At 35.3% G+C, this 22,159-nt stretch overlaps 2 protein-coding genes across 2 annotated transcripts in view; both read left to right on the top strand.

Annotated features, from left to right (window-relative positions):
* The window catches only part of DACH2 (dachshund family transcription factor 2), a 656,741-nt gene that overhangs the window by 243,495 nt on the left and 391,087 nt on the right, over window positions 1-22,159 (top strand). The window contains exon 3 of the mRNA XM_060086468.1: window positions 3,312-3,424. Within this exon, the coding sequence (XP_059942451.1) occupies window positions 3,312-3,424 (113 nt within the window). The remainder of the gene's footprint in view (window positions 1-3,311; window positions 3,425-22,159) is intronic.
* LOC132482574 (52 kDa repressor of the inhibitor of the protein kinase-like) lies at window positions 18,196-20,590 on the top strand. The gene is given in 4 exon segments (XM_060087900.1): window positions 18,196-18,414; window positions 18,501-19,778; window positions 19,780-20,339; window positions 20,341-20,590. Coding segments are annotated over 4 exon segments (2,307 nt in total).

The following is a 22,159-nucleotide window of genomic DNA, read 5'->3' as shown; positions in this document are numbered from 1 at the left end:
ATTACTGAAATCAGTAACACAATCAATATTTTAACAGAAACAGGATGCTGCAATGATGAACCTTTCAACCTATGCTGATTAAACTGTCACCCAAATAACAGTTTTCTAGTTAAATCACCACATGTTTATTTGTCTTGATTAATATGTAAATATCTGCCTAATGCTAATAAAGCTCTTAAAGATAAGAAGTGTGGTAAGATCATCTATCAAGAATATTTCCCAACTTTCTACAGAGTCCTCCATAGTCTTTCGTCATGTTGTCAGGCTTGTGTTCTTTGAAAAGAAATGCAAGAACTTTATTGCTAGGAATGTCTTACTACTGAGGGTTATTTGGTCTAAAAGTAAGAATAAATCTATCTTGTATTAGTATGGAGCTCTATTGATTATAAAGCACCTTCACAAATTTTATTCTAATTAGTTTACCCTAGGGGCCCAAGTCTTCTTTCCAAGAGTATAAACAAAGACATCTGAATATGATTTTTCTCTCTGATAAGTTTAAACAAGTGTGGAAGGATACATCACACAACCATACTCACTAAAGAGTTAATCATAAATTTTAAATAGCAGGTCAAACACGCATCTCTATCACTAGACCTTAAGCTCTTCAAAGGCAGAAGCTGTTCTAGGTTCTCACAATATGTCAATGAACAAACAGACCAAAACCCTTGCCCTTGTCAAGCTAACTTTTTAACCTTGTAACCCTGATACCTAGTTTCAATGCCAGATACACACTGAATGGGCACTTAGTGCATGTTTGTTTATTGGATGATTGAATAAGTGAAACTGTCTTTACACATGAATAACTGCTGGAACCTTCAGCCCTTGAATAGGTCTTGAAGTTTGTAGGAACTTTCAGACGTAAGACAGTATCTATCATCTACCCTTCTTTAACCTTGTAAATAGTCAGATTGGACTGGATCATATTTTGAAACTCTTATAATTGCTGTAAAGTGCAAAGTTTAAAAGTGATTACCTGATGATTAAATGATGGCTTTCAATTTATTTGGTCAATAATAGAGCAATCTAAGGAATATTTGGAAACTGTAGCCATGGCAAAATAATGTGTCCTATCATTACTTATTAACTGATTTTATTTAACCATTTACCAGCCCCTACTGTGTGCTAGACACCATGAGAATTGCTCAGGGTACAGTGACAAACAAAAACAGACATATGTGCTGCCTTCATGACCTTATATTTTAGTTGGGGAGGCTCACAATTAATCATATCAACATCATAAAATTATAAACTGAAAATAATGTTAGGATGGAGAATATGATCCTCTTGGCTTATAGCATTTGTAGTAAATACTACCGAGCCATTTGTGACATTAGCCATGAATTCCCCAATACGTAATCTGATGGTGGGAAATTTGACCGAATTTTTCAAATCTTGGAATTTAAGGTAGAACCATCAGACTAAGAGGCCTGTAATCTAGTGCCCCCCAAGCCAGAGTCAGCTTACAGGAAAAGAGCTACATCAAATTGTGAGATTGACCAATAAATTTAGAACAGAACTATTTAAAACTTATAGCTTCCAAAGTATACTGTCAACAACTGTCTCAGGGAAGTAGAGTGAGCATCAGGCTGCTTTCTTCTGGAGACAGCCTGTCTGAAATTGATTATGAGCATAAAGACAGCACTGAAATTTTTATGCTGGAAAAGTACAGAGTTATCAGGTGGTCTTTAATAAAGGTAGTAGGCTTGAATTCTGACAAATAGAAAGATACAAAGAATCACTTGGAAAGTACAGACTTGGTGACGATTATTCAACAAAAAGTGCCTTTTTCTAATGACTGCACATAACCTGATGAATATTGTTCAGTGACCTTGGTATCCTTTAGGGTATTAGAAGTAAACTGGATATTTTTCTTATCACTATTCCTTCAAAGAGTTAGGAAGCCATAAAACAGGGCAAGGACAAACAGGATAACAATGCTGAATTAAAGAAAATAAATTATAGCCCAAACTTGAGTAGAAAGAGGGAGAGGAGATTCAGTTTATAAAACTGAAACATTAAATGAGAAAAAAAGAAACTTTCATGCTAGATTGATATACAATACTGATGTACAATGAAAGAAAATAACATCAGCACAGTGTATGAAAATGAACGGGGTAATAGTACCTCTGTGTAAGGTTGCTAAAAGTTGTCTTCATTTAAAAGCAGAGTTTGTCTTACATTGATGGAGCACTTTGCTACTGCAAAGTTGATAGAGTGAGGTTTAACTTAAATTTCTTTGTGAACAAAAAGTCATTTTTGGAAATGTTCCCTATCTGAACCTTATAAATTTTTGCAGCTTGGGTTATTTAATATAGTATTTTGCAGTATTTTGTCAAAATCCCTCTTATTCAGCTTTGTAAACTGAATTTCTACTAAGAAGCAACAGCAGTATTTTAAGTAACGTTAAGAAAGTAATATTTGAAATACACTGCATGACTTGAGAATGACTTGATCCTAATGTTCAGTGACATAAGTCTGTTCATGTGGTGACAGCTTCTAAATGATATATTCAGTACACTGACTGTATTAGGGTACAAGATGGAAGCCTGATACTGACTTTCTATTTCATTATTTTATGGGTTAACATTTGCAACTGCAAACTGTTCACACCTGGGTGAAGAATGTGCAAATAGAATAGGTTAGGTTAATGTGTTAAGTTTAGCATCAACTCATCAGTTAAAAATACCAATTAATCTGTGAGACAAAACAACCTAGATTGCAAAGGTGGCAGGTTTCCTTAGTACAGCCACTCCAAGAGAGTGTACTGCTGGTTATACAGCCTGGTTTAAATAATAGGTATGAAAAAAACCTGAGGGCAGGGGTTCTTTGTTCCTTGTGGGCTCCCAGCAGCTGTGGAAATGTTAATAAATATCAGGTCTTATTCTACATGTCAGCTTTTTACCCCTCACCTCTGGCATGCTGAGCAGAGACTTAATCACTTCACATTCTATACGATCCTAATTCTGTGAGCCCCTATCTCAGATCTCAGTTGCATGTATTAATACCAGGGATCAAGTGTACCTTTAAGAGCGGGGGTAACTTTGGGTTTCTCACAACAGGTAAGCTGTATTGCAAAGTGCTGGCTTGTAAATAAAATCTAAACTAGAAATTGATCTCTTATGGTTTTAATGCTTGCCATAATTATTTTGGAAGTTTAGTATAAAGTATTGGTGCTTTAGTAATCAATGAAAATAGTCTTTAATATAAAATTCTATCATTCTTGGCAATTAAACAAGATTTAGGCAAATGTAGCAAGTGATGGTATTTCCAAAGAGCATATTTTAACCTGATCTTTGTCTGTTTTTCAACAGTTCAAGGCCTGGAAGGCCTCCTAAGCGTTCTTTGGGAGTGTTGCAAGACAATGCTCGCCTTCTGCCCCATTCAGTCCCAGGCCTCTTATCACCAGGACTTATCACTCCGACAGGTAATAAAATCCATCCGATGATCAGCCTTGTCTCTTCATACTGCCCAGCATTTGAAATGAACTAATATTGATCTAACTGCCTTGTCCTTCAGGGCTTTTCAAGCTCTACTAAAGGTTACATTATTGAATTTTTTTGAGTATTCATGAAAACATTTTGTTATTCCAGTGACTCAAATCAAATGGACATGACTTAAAAATTAATTGTCATTTCCTTGTAAGAAATCTCTTTCAAGGCCTTATTGTGTGTATGTATGTATGTTTTTGTGTGCTGTGGGCAGAGATGGTGGGGGGTGGGGGAGACTGGCCAAACTAGCATTTTCTCAAAGCCTCCTATGGGATGTAGTATACCTGCTTGTTGATATGTCTCAATAATATTCCTTTTGTTTCCAAAAGTTCTGGGCATCTGTGTATCTTTTCCATGTTACTTCTCTAGGATAAAATGTAGAAATAATATGCATCATCCCTGGTAGTACCTTATGATTAGAAAAGAAGAAAGTGCAAGTAGTAATTGTCTTAAATAATGATTCAGTGTTTTTCATCGAACACTGTGATAAACAGTACTCCCCTAAAAATACCAGTCTCATAAATTTGCATTTTTGAATCTCTGAAACAAAGAACATAAAAGCACATAAAACACTCAAAAATAAGCTTGCAACTATACCTCAATTAAAAAAAAGAATTGAAAAGAAATAAGCTTGCTATTTCTCTAACTGAACCTTTAAAAATCATTAAAGCTACTGTGTGGTAGAAAGTGTATTTAATGGCAATATGATCTTTGTATCTTCAATAATACATAAAAATAAAAAAAACTAATGCATTTTGGGTATTAGGTCCTAGGTAATGCAAAATTATATGAGCAGTAGTCCTTGTCACAGTAGAATTAGGGAGAAGGTCATGTAAACTAATAATTTCAATTTCATTAAAGTATGATAGAGACTATAATACAAGTACATACAAGTTGCTATAATATCACAGAATGGGAGCAACTAAGTCAATTTGTTGAGTAATGCTCATAGAGATTTGAGTTATGTCTTATAGGCTGAGTGTTGGACAGATGGAGAATCAGAGGAAAAACATCCTCTGTAGACAGATATACACTGATGAGAAAGGGCCTGGTATGCTAGGGGGAATAGCAATTAAGTGGAAGAGACTGGAGCAGAGATTTAAGATGGGAGACTTATAGGTGATACAGTTAGAGTTAGAAAGAGTGGGAAAAACCAGCTTGTGAAGCTATCTTGTTTAACAGTTTAGGATTTTCCCTATAGACTGATGGTTTTCCAAAGGATCTTTCAAGGACTTTCCTTACTGGCTGACATGGGATTGGAGAAGTACTTCTAGGTTCCCCACTTCTGCCTCAGAATTTTACATGTTCTATTTCATATAGGATTTTGTTCAAATAATAAAACAAATGCTGCTGTAGGTAAAAGGAACCACTGATAAGTAACTGAGTAAATACTTTAAAAACAATTGCTGTTGAAGGTAAGTAGCAATGAAGGGAGAAATACTGAGGACCTGAATTAAGGAGAATTCAATAGAGTAGAAAAGAGATTCATAGTTGCTTCATAATTAGAATTAATCACACTTGATAACTGATCAAAATAGAGAGCGAGAGGATGAAATCTAGGATGATTCATGTCTAGCCTAGGTTATAAATTGGATGATTATGTCATTAGCTAAGATAGAGAATTTAGGAAGAGACTCAGGCTTTGGGGATTAAATAATGATTTTTTTAGACTTTAAATATTTATAAACAAATTCTGATACAAGAAGAAAGCAGCCCTGTGCATATAAATGAATATAGAGGGCATAACAGTGCCTGAAATATATTACCTTGGTGCTCAATAAATGATAATCTATTTATTGACTTCTAAAATACATTGACAGAGCCTAGAATCAGTACCATGTAAATAATCAGGTCTCTGTCCTGATGAAAGATGTATCCTGTGTAGATGGAAGAAAAAAAAAGATTTTATAATTGGTTTGAGGCTAATGTACTCTTGAGTAAACTTCGGTACCTTATCTGTTGAGAAAAACCTGTAATATATATTAAGTTTCTATTATGTACCAGACATGGGTGCTAAGTGTTTTATATAAACTTTATTTAATCTTATAGTAACCTTATGAATATTGTCTTCATTTTTCAAGTAAACAATGTATGGCTCAGTGAGTTTAAATTAATTGTTTGAGGTTACAGAGCAACTGAGTGGCAGAACTGGGTTTCAGACCCAGGTCTTTTAAAGTCCAGGGCCCATACTTTTTCCTCATCATAATGATGTCTTATAGTAAATGTTAAAATCCAGTTTGAGGTTTTCATCCCCTCCTAATTTACTTGGCATGTATGCTTCAATTCCTACAAAATAACGGAGCCTCCTTCCTTGGATTAGAGCCTTGGCCTTCCGTCTTACAACTTGGATTTACCACAATGAGAATTATTGGAACAAAAAAAGACTCCTCAATTCATAACCCTTTGCTTGTGCCTAGAATGAGATGGTAGAGACAGATAAAGGATTGAGTAGGGAAAGGCATGAATACTTCAGTCTAAATGGCAGACAGTAGAAAAATCATTAAACGAGAAGGAAGAGGAATCTGCACAGCTCTATAGTAATTTATCTTCTTAGAATACATTAATTTATTTCACATGCTCAAGGATATCCTACTCAATTACAGTCATATAAGAAGAAAAATGCCCTGTAAGCCAAGTAGAAATAATTCTGGGATTATGCATTATTTTGTATTAGACTCGCTTCTTCACTCCTCCATTAGCAAAGATAATTGAGATAGAATCAATTCTCAATTTAGCTATCAGTAAGTTTTATATTTGGCATTATACTTACTATCCATTAAAAACTTAACTTTCATTAATTTTACTTAAATATACTTTTGAAGAATTCAGTTGATATTTTTAATGATCTGTTATGGGTTGAGAATTATCCTTTTTTCCCCAAATGATTGTTAAAATGCTTTACAGTATTTTCCTCTTTCAGGTCCTTATGTCTCAACATTTTTTTTTGTAAAGAAAGAGGTAATATTTTACAGCTCTGTATAATTTTACATACAACTGTCAAATTAATTATTGATAAGAGTCTGCTGTTATCTTCTGTTTCAATGTCATATGTCTGGGGAAGCCTCTTTGAACCCTGCTGAGTTTGCCTAAGTAAATGAACCTTGTTCTCCATTTGTTTATATTATTTCTTTGCATATGCAACTTGAAAATGGGGTCTAAGGGTAACAAAATACAATGATCATGACATCTCTTTTTAAATATAGTGGTGTTTTGTATATTATTTTTGCCTTTAAATTGTTATTTCCCCCCCCCAACAGTTGCAAGCAAAAAAGTGCAAGTAAAAAGGTTGAGAAATGGTTAAGTCATCATGCTTAGATGTGAGAAGAGTTCTCTATTTATTCATATAGCTTGACATGTAAATTCTTAAAAATGCAGAATAATATCAGGTATGCCATATTGTTTTAACTGCTTAGCATAAAGGTATTTCAAATTTTCTACTTCATGTGATTTTATTTCCTTTTTTTGATGTGTATCGTTTTTCCATTTCAAAGATGTTTATTTTCCTCTTCGTTATATTTCCTCTATATAATGGAAACTGATTCATTCAAACCCCACTAATTCAGATCTTGAGATAATTCAGAGAGTGGCTATGCTAAAGTCTCTGGTATTAATAAATGTATCTCATTTAGCAAATGAAAAGTATAAATAAAAATGTGTGCGTGTGTGTGTGTGTGTGCATTGGTGTAGGGTCATTAAAATACTTGGGAAACTTAAATGTACTTAGGTATCTAAAAATTACTTCAAAAATTAATTTCTATAAGTATAATCAACATACTAATTACTGATGATAATTCTTTTCTTCACTAAGATAGGACCCCACAGGTGCTATTCTTGACAATATTGTCTGATATCCATTTAGAGATTATATCTATGTAACTACAGACCAAGAGATATAGTATATATGTATATATGTATGTATCTATCATCAATTAATACCTGTCTATAGATAAAAATGTATATGAATTCATGATTTTCATTTAACATATGTTTCTTTTTTTAAATTGGAGTATAATTGCTTTACAGTGTTGTGTTAGTTTCTGCTGTACAATGAAGTGAATCAACTATATGTATACCTATATCCCCTCTTTCTTGGACCTCCCTCCCACACCCCCCCATCTCACCCATCTAGGTAGTGATAGAGCACCGAGCTGAGCTTCCTGGGCTTTATAGAGTGTTCCCACTAGCTATCTATTTTACTCATAGTAGTGTATATATGTCAATCCTAATCTCCCAGTTCATCCCACTCTCCCCTTCCCCTCCTGTGTCCATATATCTGTTCTCTATGTCTATGTCTCTATGCCCATTCTGCAATAGGTTCCTCTGTACCATTTTTCTAGATTCCACATATATGAGTTAATATATGATATTTGTTTTGCTCTTTCTGACTTACTTCACTCTGTATGACAGACTCTAACTCCATCAACATCTCTACAAATAACCCAATTTTGTTCCTTTTTATGGCTGAGTAATATTCCATTGTATATATGTACCACATCTTCTTTATCCATTCATCAGCTGCTGAGCATTTAGATTGTTTCCATGTCCTGGCTATTGTAAATAGTGCTGCAATGAACCTTGGGGTACATGTGTCCTTTTGAATTATGGTTTTCTCAGGGTATATGCCTAGTAGTGGGATTGCTGGATCATATGGTAGTTCTATTTTTAGTTTTTTAAGGGACCTCCATACTGTTCTCCACAGTTGGCTGTATCAATTTACATTCCCACCAACAGTACAAGAGGGTTCGCTTTTCTCCACACCCTCTCCAACATTTATTGTTTGTAGATTTTTTGATGCTGGCCATTCTGACCAGAGTGAGGTGATACCTCATTGTAGTTTTGATTTGCATTTCTTTAATAGTTAGTGGTGTTGAGCATTTTTTCATGTGCTTCTTGTCCATCTGTATGTCTTCTCTGGTGAAATGTCTATTTAGGTCTTCTGCCCATTTTTTAATTGGGTTGTTTGCTTTTTTTGATATTGAGCTCCATGATCTGTTTGTATATTTTGGAGATTAATCCTTTGTTGCTTCTTTTGCAAATATATTCTCCCATTCTGAGGGTTGTCTTTTCATTAACATATGTTTCTTGAACATCTGTTCGGCACCAAACATTATGAGAAAACATTACAACGCATTGAAATAAAATTCATTTTGTGAGTCAGATTTTTCTCAAATTCCATCTAGACTTTTATTGAGTTACTACAAAATGATGAAATTTAATATTTTTGCCTTCATATATTGCACTGCTGATATTCTCATCTCATGTTTCTGTCTCTGTTTCTATTGTACAATCTGTGTGTCTTAATTCCCTGATAAGTCATTAATACAAAATAATCCTATTACCTAGTATTTTCTGTAAAATATTTTGAGTTATAGAGGGAAAAAGAAGAAGGACTTTTATCCCCATCTTTCTCTGCAGATCTGGAGAAGTGCTGATATCCCTGGATCACACTCAAAGCACGGATTAGTCATGTGTGCCTTTGAATTTCCCAAAATATGACTACCCCCCTTTCCTCAGTTTATGAATCATTTCAAACAAACAGACATGGAATTTGTCCTGAGAGAGATTTAAACTGACAGCTTACAAGGAAGTAATAAAGTGCTTCAAATGAAATTCCTGTAGTGTTCACTCTTTAAAAGATAGCAGATTCTTCATCTTTTTTTTTTCCTTCGAGTTCTATTGTGACAAAATATTTTTAGGAATTTCAGGTGCCATCCAATTCCTGGGAAACTGAGCCTGTGAATATCCAATCCTGTAATAGTAGCTACAACAATCAACTCAGGATTGGCAGAGCCATAAGTAGAATCCTGCCAGGTCTTTGCAGTGAGATTTTAACTTCATGATATGGAATAATGCCAGTTAGCCTGATAGCATGATTGGAATCAGCACCCTTCCCTTTTCAAGATGCATTTCATGTTCTTACTCAGTTGGCTTGGATGCTAAGAAGTGGTCATAAGGAGGACAAAGTGGTCCTAGGCCTTTCTTCTGTGAGTGTAAGACAGGCGAGATCTATCTAGAAAGTACCAAACCAACCTTTTCAATGGTCAACTTAAGAAATTTCTGTTTCTGTGACTATCTTTGACGTTTTCAATGAGTAATATTGTAAAGCATGCTTCATGTCACACAAATGGTAACTACTTTCATGTCATTGCATTTTCTTTATTTCTCATGTGTCCAGGAAGAACCATTGGCCTAATAGGAGCCAGAGTTGAATGACTAAAATTTTCTAATATAGAGTTTAGACTAACATACAATTTTGGTATCTCTACTAAACAAAAAGATTAACTACATCAGTTTAATAACAGGAACTTCATTCATTATATTAGCTAAATCTGGGTTTCCATAACACTGATTTCTATTTAAATATTTGTCAGTGCTTTTTTCTATATATATTATAATTATCCTAACCTAAAAATGTCTCCACCCAATGTTTTTAGATGCCTGCGATGGCTCATAGAGCAAAAGCCATTGCTTATTTCCAATGTAGATGGAGGAGAAAACTTGGAATTTAAGCAAACCTTACAGGATGGTGATGGTGATGATGATGATGATAAGCTTTATAGTGCTTTTTTAAGTGCTCCCAAATCTTTAATGTGTGTCTATGTGTATGTAGGTAGCTAAACTTTAAGCTTTAAAAAAGAACACTTTTCAAGGTCCATCCATGTTGTCACGGATGATGGGATTTTATTCCTTTTTATGGCTGAGTAGTATTCTATTTTATATGTATACCACTTCTTCATTATGCATTCATCTATTGATGGGAACATAGGTTTCTTCCATATCTTGGCTATTTTAAATAATGCTGCAATGAATATAGGGGCATAAATATCTTTTCAAAATAGTGGTTTTGTTTTCTTTGGATAAATCTCCAGGAGTGGAATTGCTGGATCATATGGTAGTTCTATTTTTAATTTTTTGAGGAACCTTCATACTATTTTCCATAATGGCTACACCAATTACATTCCCATCAACAACACAGAGCAGTTTGCTTTTCTCCACATCCTTGCCAATATTCGTTTTTTGTTGTCTTTTTCATAATAGCCAACCTGATAGGTGTGAGGTGATACCTCATTGTGATTTTGATTTGAGTTTCCCTGATGAATAGTGGTGTTGAGCATTTTTTCATGTGCTTGTTGGCAATCTGTATGTCTTCCTTGGGGAAATGTCTACTCAGATTTAATCAGGTTGTTTGTCCTTTTGATGTTGAACTGTATGAATTTTTGTATATTTTTGGATAAGAACTCCTTATCAGATATATCCTTTGAAAATATGTTCTCCCGTTCAGTAGGTGACATTTACATTCTGTTGATAGTTCCTGTCACTGTACAAAAGATTTTTACTTTGATGTAGTCCCATGTGTTTATTTTGCTTTTGTTTCCCTTGCCCGAGGGGATGTATCAAAAAAAATATTATTAAAACCGATGTCAAAGAGCTTATTGCTTGTGTTTTCTTCTAGGAGTTTTATAGTTTCATGTCCTACATTTAAGTCTTCAATACATTTTGAATTTATATTTGTTCATGGTGTGAGATAGTAATCCAGTTTGATTCCTTTGCAAGTAACTGTTAAGTTTCCCAACACTATTTACTGAAGAGGTTGTTTTTTCACCATTGTATGTTCTTACATTCTCTGTTGTAGATTAATCGATCATAAGTGTGTGGGTTTATTACTGGGCACTCTGTTCTGTACCACTGATCTATGTGTCTGTATTTGTGCCAGTACCATACAGATAGGATTACTATAATTTCATAGTATAGTTTGAAATCAGGAGTGTGACATCTCCAGTTTTGTACTTTTTTTTTTTCTTAATATTGGTTTAGCTATTTGGGGTCATTTGTGTTTCCACACAAATTTTAGAATTTTTATTCTAATCAAAATGAGGAATTATTTATTACACTTCTATGAAAAATTCCATTTGTATTTTGTTAGGGATTGCACTGAATCTGTAGATTGCCTTGGGTAGTATGGTCATTTTAACAATATGAATTATTCCAGTCCATGAACATAATATATTTTCCATCTGTCGGTGTCATTTTCAATCTTGTTCATCAGTGTCTTATAGTTTCTTAGAACAGGTCTTTTCCTACTTAGATTTATTCCTTGGCATGTTATACTTTTCAATGAGATTGTAAATGGGATTGTTTTCTTAATTTCTCTTTCTAATAGTTCATTGTTAGTGTCTAGAAATGCAACAGATTTCTATATATTAATTTTATATCCTGCAACTTTACTAAATTCACTGATGAGTTCTAGTACTTTGGTGGTATCTTTAGGATTGTCTATATATATTATAATGCCATCTGCAGAGTAACAGTGACAGTTTTATTTCTTCCATTCCAATTTGGATTCCCTATATTTCTTTTTCTTGTCCGACTGCAGTGACTAGGACTTCCAAAACTATGTTGCATAAAATTGGTGAGAGTGGGCATCCTTGTCTTGTTCCTGATTTTAGAGGATATATTTTCAGTTTTTCACTGTGGAGTATGATGTTAGCTGTGGGCTTGTCATATAAGGCCTTTATTAGGTCAAGGTTTGTTGCTTCTATGCCCATTTTGTGGAGAGTTCTTATAATAAATGGATGTTGACTTATTAAAACAATATTTCATTGAAGTTTAGATGATTTATGTTTTCTGTATTTCTACTGTAGAGCTAAGTGATTCATATATATATATATATATATATATATATATATATATATATATATATATATATATATATATATTCTTTTTCATATTCTTTTCCAGTATGGTTTATCACAGTATATTGAATATAGATCCCTGAGCTATAAAGTAGGACCTTGCTGTTTGTTTCGTTTTTTTCTTTTTTTAACATCTTTATTGGAGTATAATTCCTTTACAGTGGTGTGTTAGTTTCTGCTTTATAACAAAGTGAATCAGTTATAAATATACATATATCCCCATATCTCTCCCCTCTTGCATCTCCCTCCCACCCTCCATAACCCCCCCTCTAGATGGTCACAAAGCACTGAGCTGATCTCTCTGTGCTATGTGGCTGCTTCCCACTAGCTATCTATTTTACATTTGGAAGTATATATAAGTCCATGCCACGCTCTCACATCTTCCCAGCTTACCATTCTGCCTCCCCATGTCCTCAAGTCCATTCTCTACATCTGCATCTTTATTCCTGTCCTGCCCCTAGGTTCTTCAGAACCATTTTTGTTTTAGATTCCATATATACATGTTAGCATATGTTATTTGTTTTTCTCTTTCTGACTTACTTCACTCTATATGACAGACTCTAGGTCCATCCACCTCACTAAAAATAACTCAATATCATTTCTTTTTATGGCTGAGTAATATTCCATTGTATATATGTGCCATATCTTCTTTATCCATTCATCTGTTAATGGACACTTAGGTTGCTTCCATGCCCTGGCTATTGTAAACAGAGCTGCAATGAACATTGTGATACATGATTCTTCTTGAATTATGGTTTTCTCAGGATATATGCCCAGTAGTGGGATTGCTGAGTTGTATGGTAGTTCTATTTTTAGTTTTTTAAGGACCCTCCATACTATTCTCCATAGTGACTGTATCAATGTACATTCCCACCAAACTTCTATGAGGGTTCCCTTCTCTCCACACCCTCTCCAGCACTTATTATTTGTAGATATTTTGATGATGGCCATTCTGACAAGTGTGAGATGATATCGCATTGTAGTTTTGATTTGCATTTCCCTAATGATTAATGATGTTGAACATTCTTTCATGTGTTTGTTGGCAATCTATGTATCTTCTTTGGAGAAATGTCTATTTATGTCTTCTGTCCATCTTTGTATTGCATTTCTTTTTTTTTTTATATTGAGCTACATGAGCTGCTTGTAAATTTTGGAGATTAATCCTTTTTCAGTTGCTTCATTTGCAAATATTTTCTCCCATTTTGAGGGTTGTCTTTTGGTCTTGTTTATGGTTTCATTTGCTGTGCAAAACCTTTTAAGTTTCATTAGATCCCATTTGTTTATTTTTTGTTTTTATTTCCATTTCTCTAGGAGGTGGGTCAAAAGGATCTTGCTGTGATTTATGTCCTAGAGTGTTCTGCCTATGTTTTCCTCTAAGAGTTTGATAGTGTTTAGCCATACATTTAGGTCTTTAATCCATTTTGAGTTTATTTTTGTGTATGATGTTAGGGAGTGTTCTAATTTCACTCTTTTACATGTAGCTCTCCAGGTTTCCCAGCAGCAATTATTGAAGATGCTGTCTTTTCTCCATTGCATATTCTTGCCTCCTTTATCAAAGATAGGGTGACCATATGTGCGTGGGTTTATCTCTGGGTTTTCTATCCTGTTCCATTGATCTATATTTCTGTTTTTGTGCCAGTACCATACTGTCTTGATTACTGTAGCTTTGTAGTATAGTCTGAAGTCCGGGAGCCTGATTCCTACAGCTCTGTTTGTCTTTCTCAAGATTGCTTTGGCTATTTGGGGTCTCTTGTGTTTCCATAGAAATTGTGAAATTTTTGGTTCTAGTTCTGTGAAAAATGCCATTGGTAGTTTGATAAGGATTGCATTGAATCTGTAGATTGCTTTGGGTAGTATAGTCATTTTCACAATGTTGATTCTTCCAATCCAGGAGCATGTTATATCTCTCCAGCTATTTGTATCATCTTTAATTTCTTTCTTCACTGTCTTATAATTTTCTGCATACAGGTCTTTTGTCTCCCACGGTAGGTTTATTCCTAGGTATTTTATTCTTTTTGTTGCAAAGGTAAATGGGAGTGTTTTCTTAATTTCACTTCCAGACTTTTCATCATTAGTGTATAGGAATGCAAGAGATTTCTGTGCATTAATTTTGTATCCTGCTACTTTACCAAATGCATTGATTAGCTCTGGTAGTTTTCTGGTAGCATCTTTAGGATTCTATATGTATAGTATGTCATCGGCAAACAGTGACAGCTTTACTTCTTTTCCATTTTGGATTCCTTTTATTTCTTTTTCTTCTCTGATTGCTGTGGTAAAACTTCCAAAACTATGTTGAATAATAGTGGTGACAGTGGGCAACATTGTCTTGTTCCTGATCTTAGTGGAAATGGTTTCAGTTTTTCACCATTGAGGGTGATGTTGGCTGTGGGTTTGTCATATATGTCCTTTATTATGTTGAGGTAAGTTCCCTCTATGCCTATTTTCTGGAGGGTTTTTTTTTTCCATACATGCGTGTTGAATTCTGTCAAAAGCTTTCTCTGCATCTCTTGGGATGATCATATGGTTTTCCTCCTTCAATTTGTTAATATCGTGTATCACAGTGATTGATTTGCATATATTGAAGAATCCTTGCATTCCTGGGATAAACCTCAGTTGACCATGCTGTATGATCCTTTTAATGTGCTGTTGGATTTGGTTTGCTAATATTTTGTTGATGATTTTTTCATCTATGTTCATCGGTGCTACTGGCCTGTAGTTTTCTTTTTTGTGTGACATCTTTGTCTGCTTTTGGTATCAGGGTGATGGTGGCCTCGCAGAATGTGTTTGGGAGTGTTCCTCCCTCTGCTATATTTTGGAAGAGTTTGAGAAGAATAGATGTTAGCTCTTCTGAAAATGTTTGATAGAATTCACCTGTGAAGCCATCTGGTCCTGGGCTTTTATTTGTTGGAAGGTTTTTAATCACAGTTTCAATTTCAGTGCTTGTCTTTGGCCTTTTTATATTTTCTGTTTCTTCCTGGTTCAGTCTTGGAAGGCTGTGCTTTTCTAAGAATTTGTCTATTTCTTTCAGGTTGTCCATTTTTTTGGCATATAGTTGCTTATAGTAATCATTCATGATCCTTTGGCTTTCCCCAGTGTCAGTTGTTACTTGTCATTTTACATTTCTAATTCTATTGAATTGAGACTTCTCCCCTTTTTTCTTGATAAGTCTGGTTTATGGTTTATCAATCTTGTTTATCTTCTGAAAGAGAGAACTTTTAGTTTTATTGATGTTTGCTATTGTTTCCCTCATTTCTTTTTCATTTATTTCTGGTCTGATATTTATGATTTCTTTCCTTCTGTTAACTTTGGGGTTTCTTTTGTTCTTCTTTCTCTAAGTGCTTTAGGTGTAATGTTAGGTTGTTTATTTGAGATGTTTCTTGTTTCTTGAGGTAGGATTGTACTGCTATAAACTTCCCTCTTAGAACTGCTTTTGTTGCATCCCATAGGTTTTGGGTCATCGTGTTTTCATTGTCATTTGTTTCTAGATATTTTTGAGTTATTCTTTGATTTATTCAGTGATCTCTTGGTTATTTAGTAGTGTTTTGTTTGGCTTCTATGTGTTTGTATTTTCCACAGTATTTTTCCTGTAATTGATATGTAGTCTCATAGCATTGTGGTCAGAAAAGACACTTGATATGATTTCAATTTTCTTAAATTTACCAAGGCTTGATTTGTGACCCAAGATATGATGTATCCTGGAGAATGTTCCATGAGCACTTGAGAATCATGTGTATTCTGTTGTTTTTGGATGGAATGTCCTATAAATATCAATTAAGTCCATCTTGTTTAATGTGTCATTTAAAGCTTGTGTTTCCTTATTTATTTTTATATTGGATGATCTGTCCATTGGTGAAAATGGGGTGTTAAAGTCCCCTACTATGATTGTGTTACTGTTGATTTCCCCTTTTATGGCTGTTAGCATTTGCCTTATGTATTGCGGTGCTCCTTTGTTGGGTGCATAAATATTTACATTTACTAAATCTTCTTGGATTGATTCCTTGATCATTATGTAGTGTCCTTCTCTGTCTGTTCTAGTAGTCTTTATTTTAAAGTCTATTTTTTCTGATATGAGATTTGCTACTCCAGCTTTCTTTTGATTTCCATTGCATGAAATATCTTTTTCCATCCTCTCACTTTCAGTCTGTATGTGTCCTTAGGTCTGAAGTGGGTCTCTTATAGACAGGATATATATGGGTCTTGTTTTTGTATCCATTCTTCCAGTCTTTTACTTTTTGTTGGGGCATTTAATGCATTTAACTTTAAGGTAATTATCAATATGTGTGTCCCCATTACCATTTTCTTAATTCAGTTGGGTTTGTTATTGTAGGTCCCTTCCTTCTCTTGTGTTTCCTACCTAGAGAAGTTCCTTTAGCATGTGTTGTAAAGCCTTTGTTATTGTAGGTCTTTTCCTTCTCTTGTGTTTCCTCCCTAGAGAAGTTCCTTTAGAGTGTGTTGTAACACTGGTTTGTTGATGCTGAATTCTCCTATGTTTTGCTTGTCTGTAACAGTTTTAATTTCTCTGTTATATCTGAATGAGATCCTTGCTGTGTAGAGTAATCTTGGTTTTAGGTTTTTCCCTTTCTTCACTTCATATATGTCCTGCCACTCCTCTCTACCTTGCAGAGTTTCTGCTGAAAAATCAGCTGTTAACCTTATGGGGATTCCCTTGGCTGTTATTTGTTGCTTTTCCCTTGCTGCTTTTAATATTTTTTTCTTTTTATTTAATTTTTGATAGCTTGATTAATATGTGTGTTGGTGAGTTTCTCCTTGGATTTGTCCTGTATGGGACTCTGTGCACTTCCTGTACTTGATTAACTATTTCTTTCCCTTATTAGGGAAGTTTTCAACTTCAATCTCTTCAAATATTTTCTCAGTCCCTTTATTTTTCCCTTCTTCTTCTGGGACCCCTATAATTCGAATGTTGATGCCTTTAATGTTGTCCCAGAAGTCTCTGAGACTTTCCTCGATTTTTTTCATTCTTTTTTTTTTTTTATTCTGCTCTGTGGTAGTTATTTCCACTATTTTATCTTCCAGGTTACTTACCCGTTCTTCTGCCTCAGTTATTCTGCTGTTGATTTCTTCTAGATAACTTTAAATTTCATTTATTGTGTTGTTTATCCCTGTTTGTTTGCTCTCTATTTCTTCTAGATCCTTGTTAAGCCTTTCTTGAATTTTCTCCATCCTATTTCCAAGATTTTTGATCATCTTTACTATCATTACACTGATTTCTTTTTCAGGTAGGCTGCCTATTTCCTCTTCATTTTTTTGTTTTGATGGGGTTTTACCTACTCCTTCATCTGCTGTGTGTTTCTCTGTCTTCTCATTTTTCTTAACTTACTGTTTTTTGGGGTCTCCTTTTTGCAGGCTGCAGGTTCATAGTTCCCATTGTTTTTAGTGTCTGCCCCAAGTGGGTAAGATTGGTTCAGTGGGTTATGTAGGCTTCCTGGTGGAGGGGACTGGTGCCTATATTCTGGTAGATGGGGCTGGATCTTGTCTTTTGGTGTGCAGGACCACATCTGGTGGTGTGTCTTGGGGTGCCTGTGACCATATTATGATTTAAGGCAGCCTCTCTGCTAATAGGTGGCATTGTCTTATGGTCTTGCTAGTTGTTTGGCATAGGTTGTCCAGCACTGTAGCTTGCTGGTCGTTGAGTGGAGCTAGGTCTTAGCATTCACATGGAGATCTCTGGGAGGACTTTCACCATTTGTTTTTTTGTGGAGCTAGGAGGTCTCTGGTGGACCAGTGTCCTGAACTCGGTTCTCCCAATTCGGAGGCTCAGGCTTTACTCCCGGCTGCATCACCAAGACACTGTCAGCCACATGGCTCAGAATAAAAGGGAGAAAAAAAGAAAGAAAATAATAAAATAATATTATGAAAATAAAAAATTATTAATAATTAAACAAATTAAAAAGTAATAAAGAAAAGAAGAGTCCTCTCCCCGGCCCTGACGGGTGGGCAGGCTGCCCTGAGGAGGCGGGGAGGGGAGAGCTGGGCTGGCCGGCGGGCAGACGACGATGCCGAACTTCTCTGTGGTCCCCAACTGCCCGTGGAAGCGCACACAGTTGGACCTGGCCTTTTTCTGGTTCCCGTGGGATCCAGCCAGATGCCAGAAGTGGGTGGAGAATTGTAGGAGAGCAGTCTTAGAAGATAAAACACCTGATCAACTAAGTAAACATTATCGATTGTGTGCCAAACACTTTGAGACTTCTATGATCTGTAGAACTATACATTTTGCAGAGGCATTAGAAAACTAAAGAATGATTGGGTTATTTTATTTCTCAAAATTAATTGAAGCAGATACTTGTGAAGTCATTGGGAGAGCCCTTATAGGACAGTTCTTTGAGATAATGCAGTACCAACAATATTTGATCTTACCAGCCATTTGAATATTCCACACAGTAGACACAGAAAACGAATAAAAGAATTGAGTGAAGATGAAATCAGGACACTGAAACAGAAAATAATTGATGAAACTTCTGAACAGGAACCGAAACATAAGGAAATAAACAACAGCAATGCTCAGAACCCCGGTGCAGAAGTGGGTGAAGAGCAGGAGGAAGACATTTTACCTCTAACCCTTGAAGAGAAGGAAAACAAAGAATACTTAAAATCTTTATTTGAAATTTTGATTCTTATGGGAAAACAGAACATACCTCTGGATGGACATGAAGCTGATGAAATCCCAGAAGGTCTCTTTACTCCTGATGACTTTCAAGCAATGCTGGAGTGCCGGATCAATTCTGGTAAAGAGGTTCTGAGAAAGCGCTTTGAGACAACAGCAGTTAACACATTGTTCTGTTCAAAAACACAGCAGAAACAGATGCTAGAGATCTGTGAGAGCTGCATTCGGGAAGAAACCCACAGGGAAGTGAGAGACTCTCACTTCTTTTCCATCGTCACTGACAATGTGGTGGACATAGCAGGGGAAGAGCACCTGCCTGTGTTGGTGAGGTTTGTTGATGAATCTCACAAGCTGAGAGAAGAATATGTGGGCTTCCTGCCTTATGAAGCTGATGCAGAAATTTTGGCTGTGAAATTTCACACTACAGTAACTGAGAAGTGGGGAGTAAACATGGAGTACTGTTGTGGCCAGTCTTACATTGTGTCCAGTGGTTTTTCTTTCAAAATGAAAGTTGTTGCTTCTAGACTTTTAGAGAAATATCCCCAAGCTATCTACACATTCTGCTCTTTCTGTGCCTTAAGTATGTGGTTGGTAAAATCAGTGCCTGTTATGGGAGTATCTGTCACGTTAGGAACAATTGAGGAAGTTTGTTCTTTTTTCCATCAATCACCACAACTGCTTTTAGAACTTGACAATGTAATTTCTGTCCTATTTCTGAACAATGAAGAAAGAGGCAAAGAACTGAAGGAAATTTGCCATTCTCAGTGGACAGGCAGGCATGATGCTTTTGAAATCTTAGTGGACCTCCTACAAGCACTAGTTTTATGTTTAGATGGTATAAATAGTGATGCAAATGTAAGATGGAATAACTGTATAGCTGGCCAAGCATTTGTACTCTCTAGTGCAGTAACAGATATTGATTTCATCATTACTATTGTTGTTCTTAAAAATGTTCTATCTTTTACAAGAGCCTTTGGGAAAAAATCTTCAGGGACAAACTTCTGATGTCTTCTTTGCAGCCAGTAGTTTGACTGCAGTGCTGCATTCCCTAAATGAAGTGATGGAAAATATCGAAGTTTATCATGAATTTTGGTTTGAGGAAGCCACAACTTTGGCAGCCAAACTTGATATTCAGATGAAACTCCCAGGGAAATTTCACAGAGCTCAGCACAGTAACCTGGAATCTCAGCTAACCTCTGAGAGTTACTATAAAGAAACTCTAAGTGTTCCAACAGTGGAACACATTATTCAGGAACTGAAAGATATATTCTCAGAACAACACCTCAAAGCTCTTAAACACTTATCTCTGGTACCCTCTGTCATGGGACAGCTCAAATTCAATACATCAGAGGAGCATCATGCTGACATGTACAGAAGTGATTTACCTAATCCTGACACACTCTCTGCTGAGCTGCATTGTTGGAGAATCAAGTGGAAACACAGGGAGAAAGATATAGAACTTCCATCCACTATTTATGAAGCCCTTCATCTGCCAGACATCAAGTTTTTTCCTAATGTTTATGCATTGCTAAAGGTCTGATGATCTTCCTGTGATGAAGTTTGAGAATGAATGCTATGAAAGTGGACGAAAGCATCTCAAAGCATACCTGAGGAACACTTTGACAGACCAAAGGTCAAGTAACTTGGCTTTGCTTAACAAAAATTTTGATATAAAACATGATTTGGATTTAATGGTGGATACATATATCAAGCTCTATACAAGTAAGTCAGAGCTTCCTACAGATAATCCAGAAACCATTGAAATACCTAAGAGAATTTTAAAATAGGCTTTCTCTTATATTTGATATTTGAAAAAAATCTGTAAGAAATTTGAAAATATCTTACAGAAAAGTTGTAAAGTGTACGTAGGCCACTTAATCACTGAATATCTTGACCTGTAGACTCCCATTGAGTACATTAGTCATTGATAATCTGCCTGTTTAAATGGCCCGTTTGAAGTCCCATGCTTTGGAGACCTAACTGTTCTTCCAGAAGATAGCATTGAAAGTACCATGTTACACTCTGTGTGATCTCTGCTAATGGCACTTTGAAATTGTATTAAGTCATTTTAGATATAACATTTGTTACTGTGGATCCAATTGTCAGGTACTTAGTTATCAGTTCTTTGAAGAAATAAATTTTGAGGAGGTATGGGGGGAAGGAATACATTTTATAAAACATTACAGTGAAGCTCATGACTGACCTTTGAATAGTAGGAGTTTTAAGTATGCTGTTAAAAATCTGTAAGGGATCATTAAAATGATCAAACTTGTAAGAGAAACGTGTGAGCTCACCAAACTAGGATTTCAGTGTAGATTTTGCCTTTATCAAATGAAGTTGAAGGAACAAGTTATAGTTAAAGTTTGAATGGAAGAGCCTTCCATTGTTGTTCCATATCTGATTGTTGCTGTTTACGTTCCTTTATTGAGCCTACATCTTCATAAGCTTTTTGACAGGTATATGTTGAACACTTCTGTTTCATGGTCAAGACAGGATCAGAGACCATGGATACTGCCAACTGATTTGTCTGTTTTCTTCTGTCTTTTTCCATGACTATATCTACTGCCTCATCTTGATTTACAAGCAAAACCTAGAAAACCTACAAAAATAAGTGTTTTGTGGTTTGTCTAGGAATAATATAGAAAATATTGCTGTTATTTTTGGTGAAGAAAATCAATTTTGTATAGTTTATTGCAACCTAAATAAAATGTGAATTTTGTTTAAAAAAAAGGAAAAGAGAGAAAAAAAGAAAGAAGAGAGAAACCAAACTAAAAAACAAATCCACCAATGATAACAAGAGCTAAAAACTATACTAGAAAACAAACAAACAAATGAAAAAAAAACAAAAAATGGACAGACAGAACCCCAGGACAAATGGTAAAAGCAAAGCTATACAGACAAAATCACGCAAAGAAGCACACACACAGTCCCACAAAAAGAGAAAAAGGAATATATATATATATATATATATATATATATATATATATATTAAAAGGAAGAGAGCAACCAGTTCAATAAACAAATCTACAAATCATAATACACTCTAAATACTAAACTAAGATAAACATAAAAAAAACAGAAACAAATTAGAGGCAGAAAGCTAACCCCAAGTCTACAGTTGCTCCCAAAATACACCACCTCAATTTTGGGATTATTCATTGTCTATTCAGGTATTCCAGAGATGCAGGGTAAATCAAGTTGATTTTGGAGATTTAATCCGCTGCTCCTGAGGCTGCTGGGAGAAATTTCCATTTCTCTTCTTTGTTCACACAGCTCCTGGGGTTCATCTTTGGATTTGGCCCCGCTTCTGCATGTAGGTCGCCTGAGGTTGTCTATTATTCGCTCAGAGAGGACGA

Source organism: Mesoplodon densirostris, chromosome X (genome assembly GCF_025265405.1).
Source record: "Mesoplodon densirostris isolate mMesDen1 chromosome X, mMesDen1 primary haplotype, whole genome shotgun sequence".
Taxonomy (NCBI): Eukaryota; Metazoa; Chordata; class Mammalia; order Artiodactyla; family Ziphiidae; genus Mesoplodon; species Mesoplodon densirostris.
This window is presented reverse-complemented; position numbering and strand designations above follow the sequence as displayed.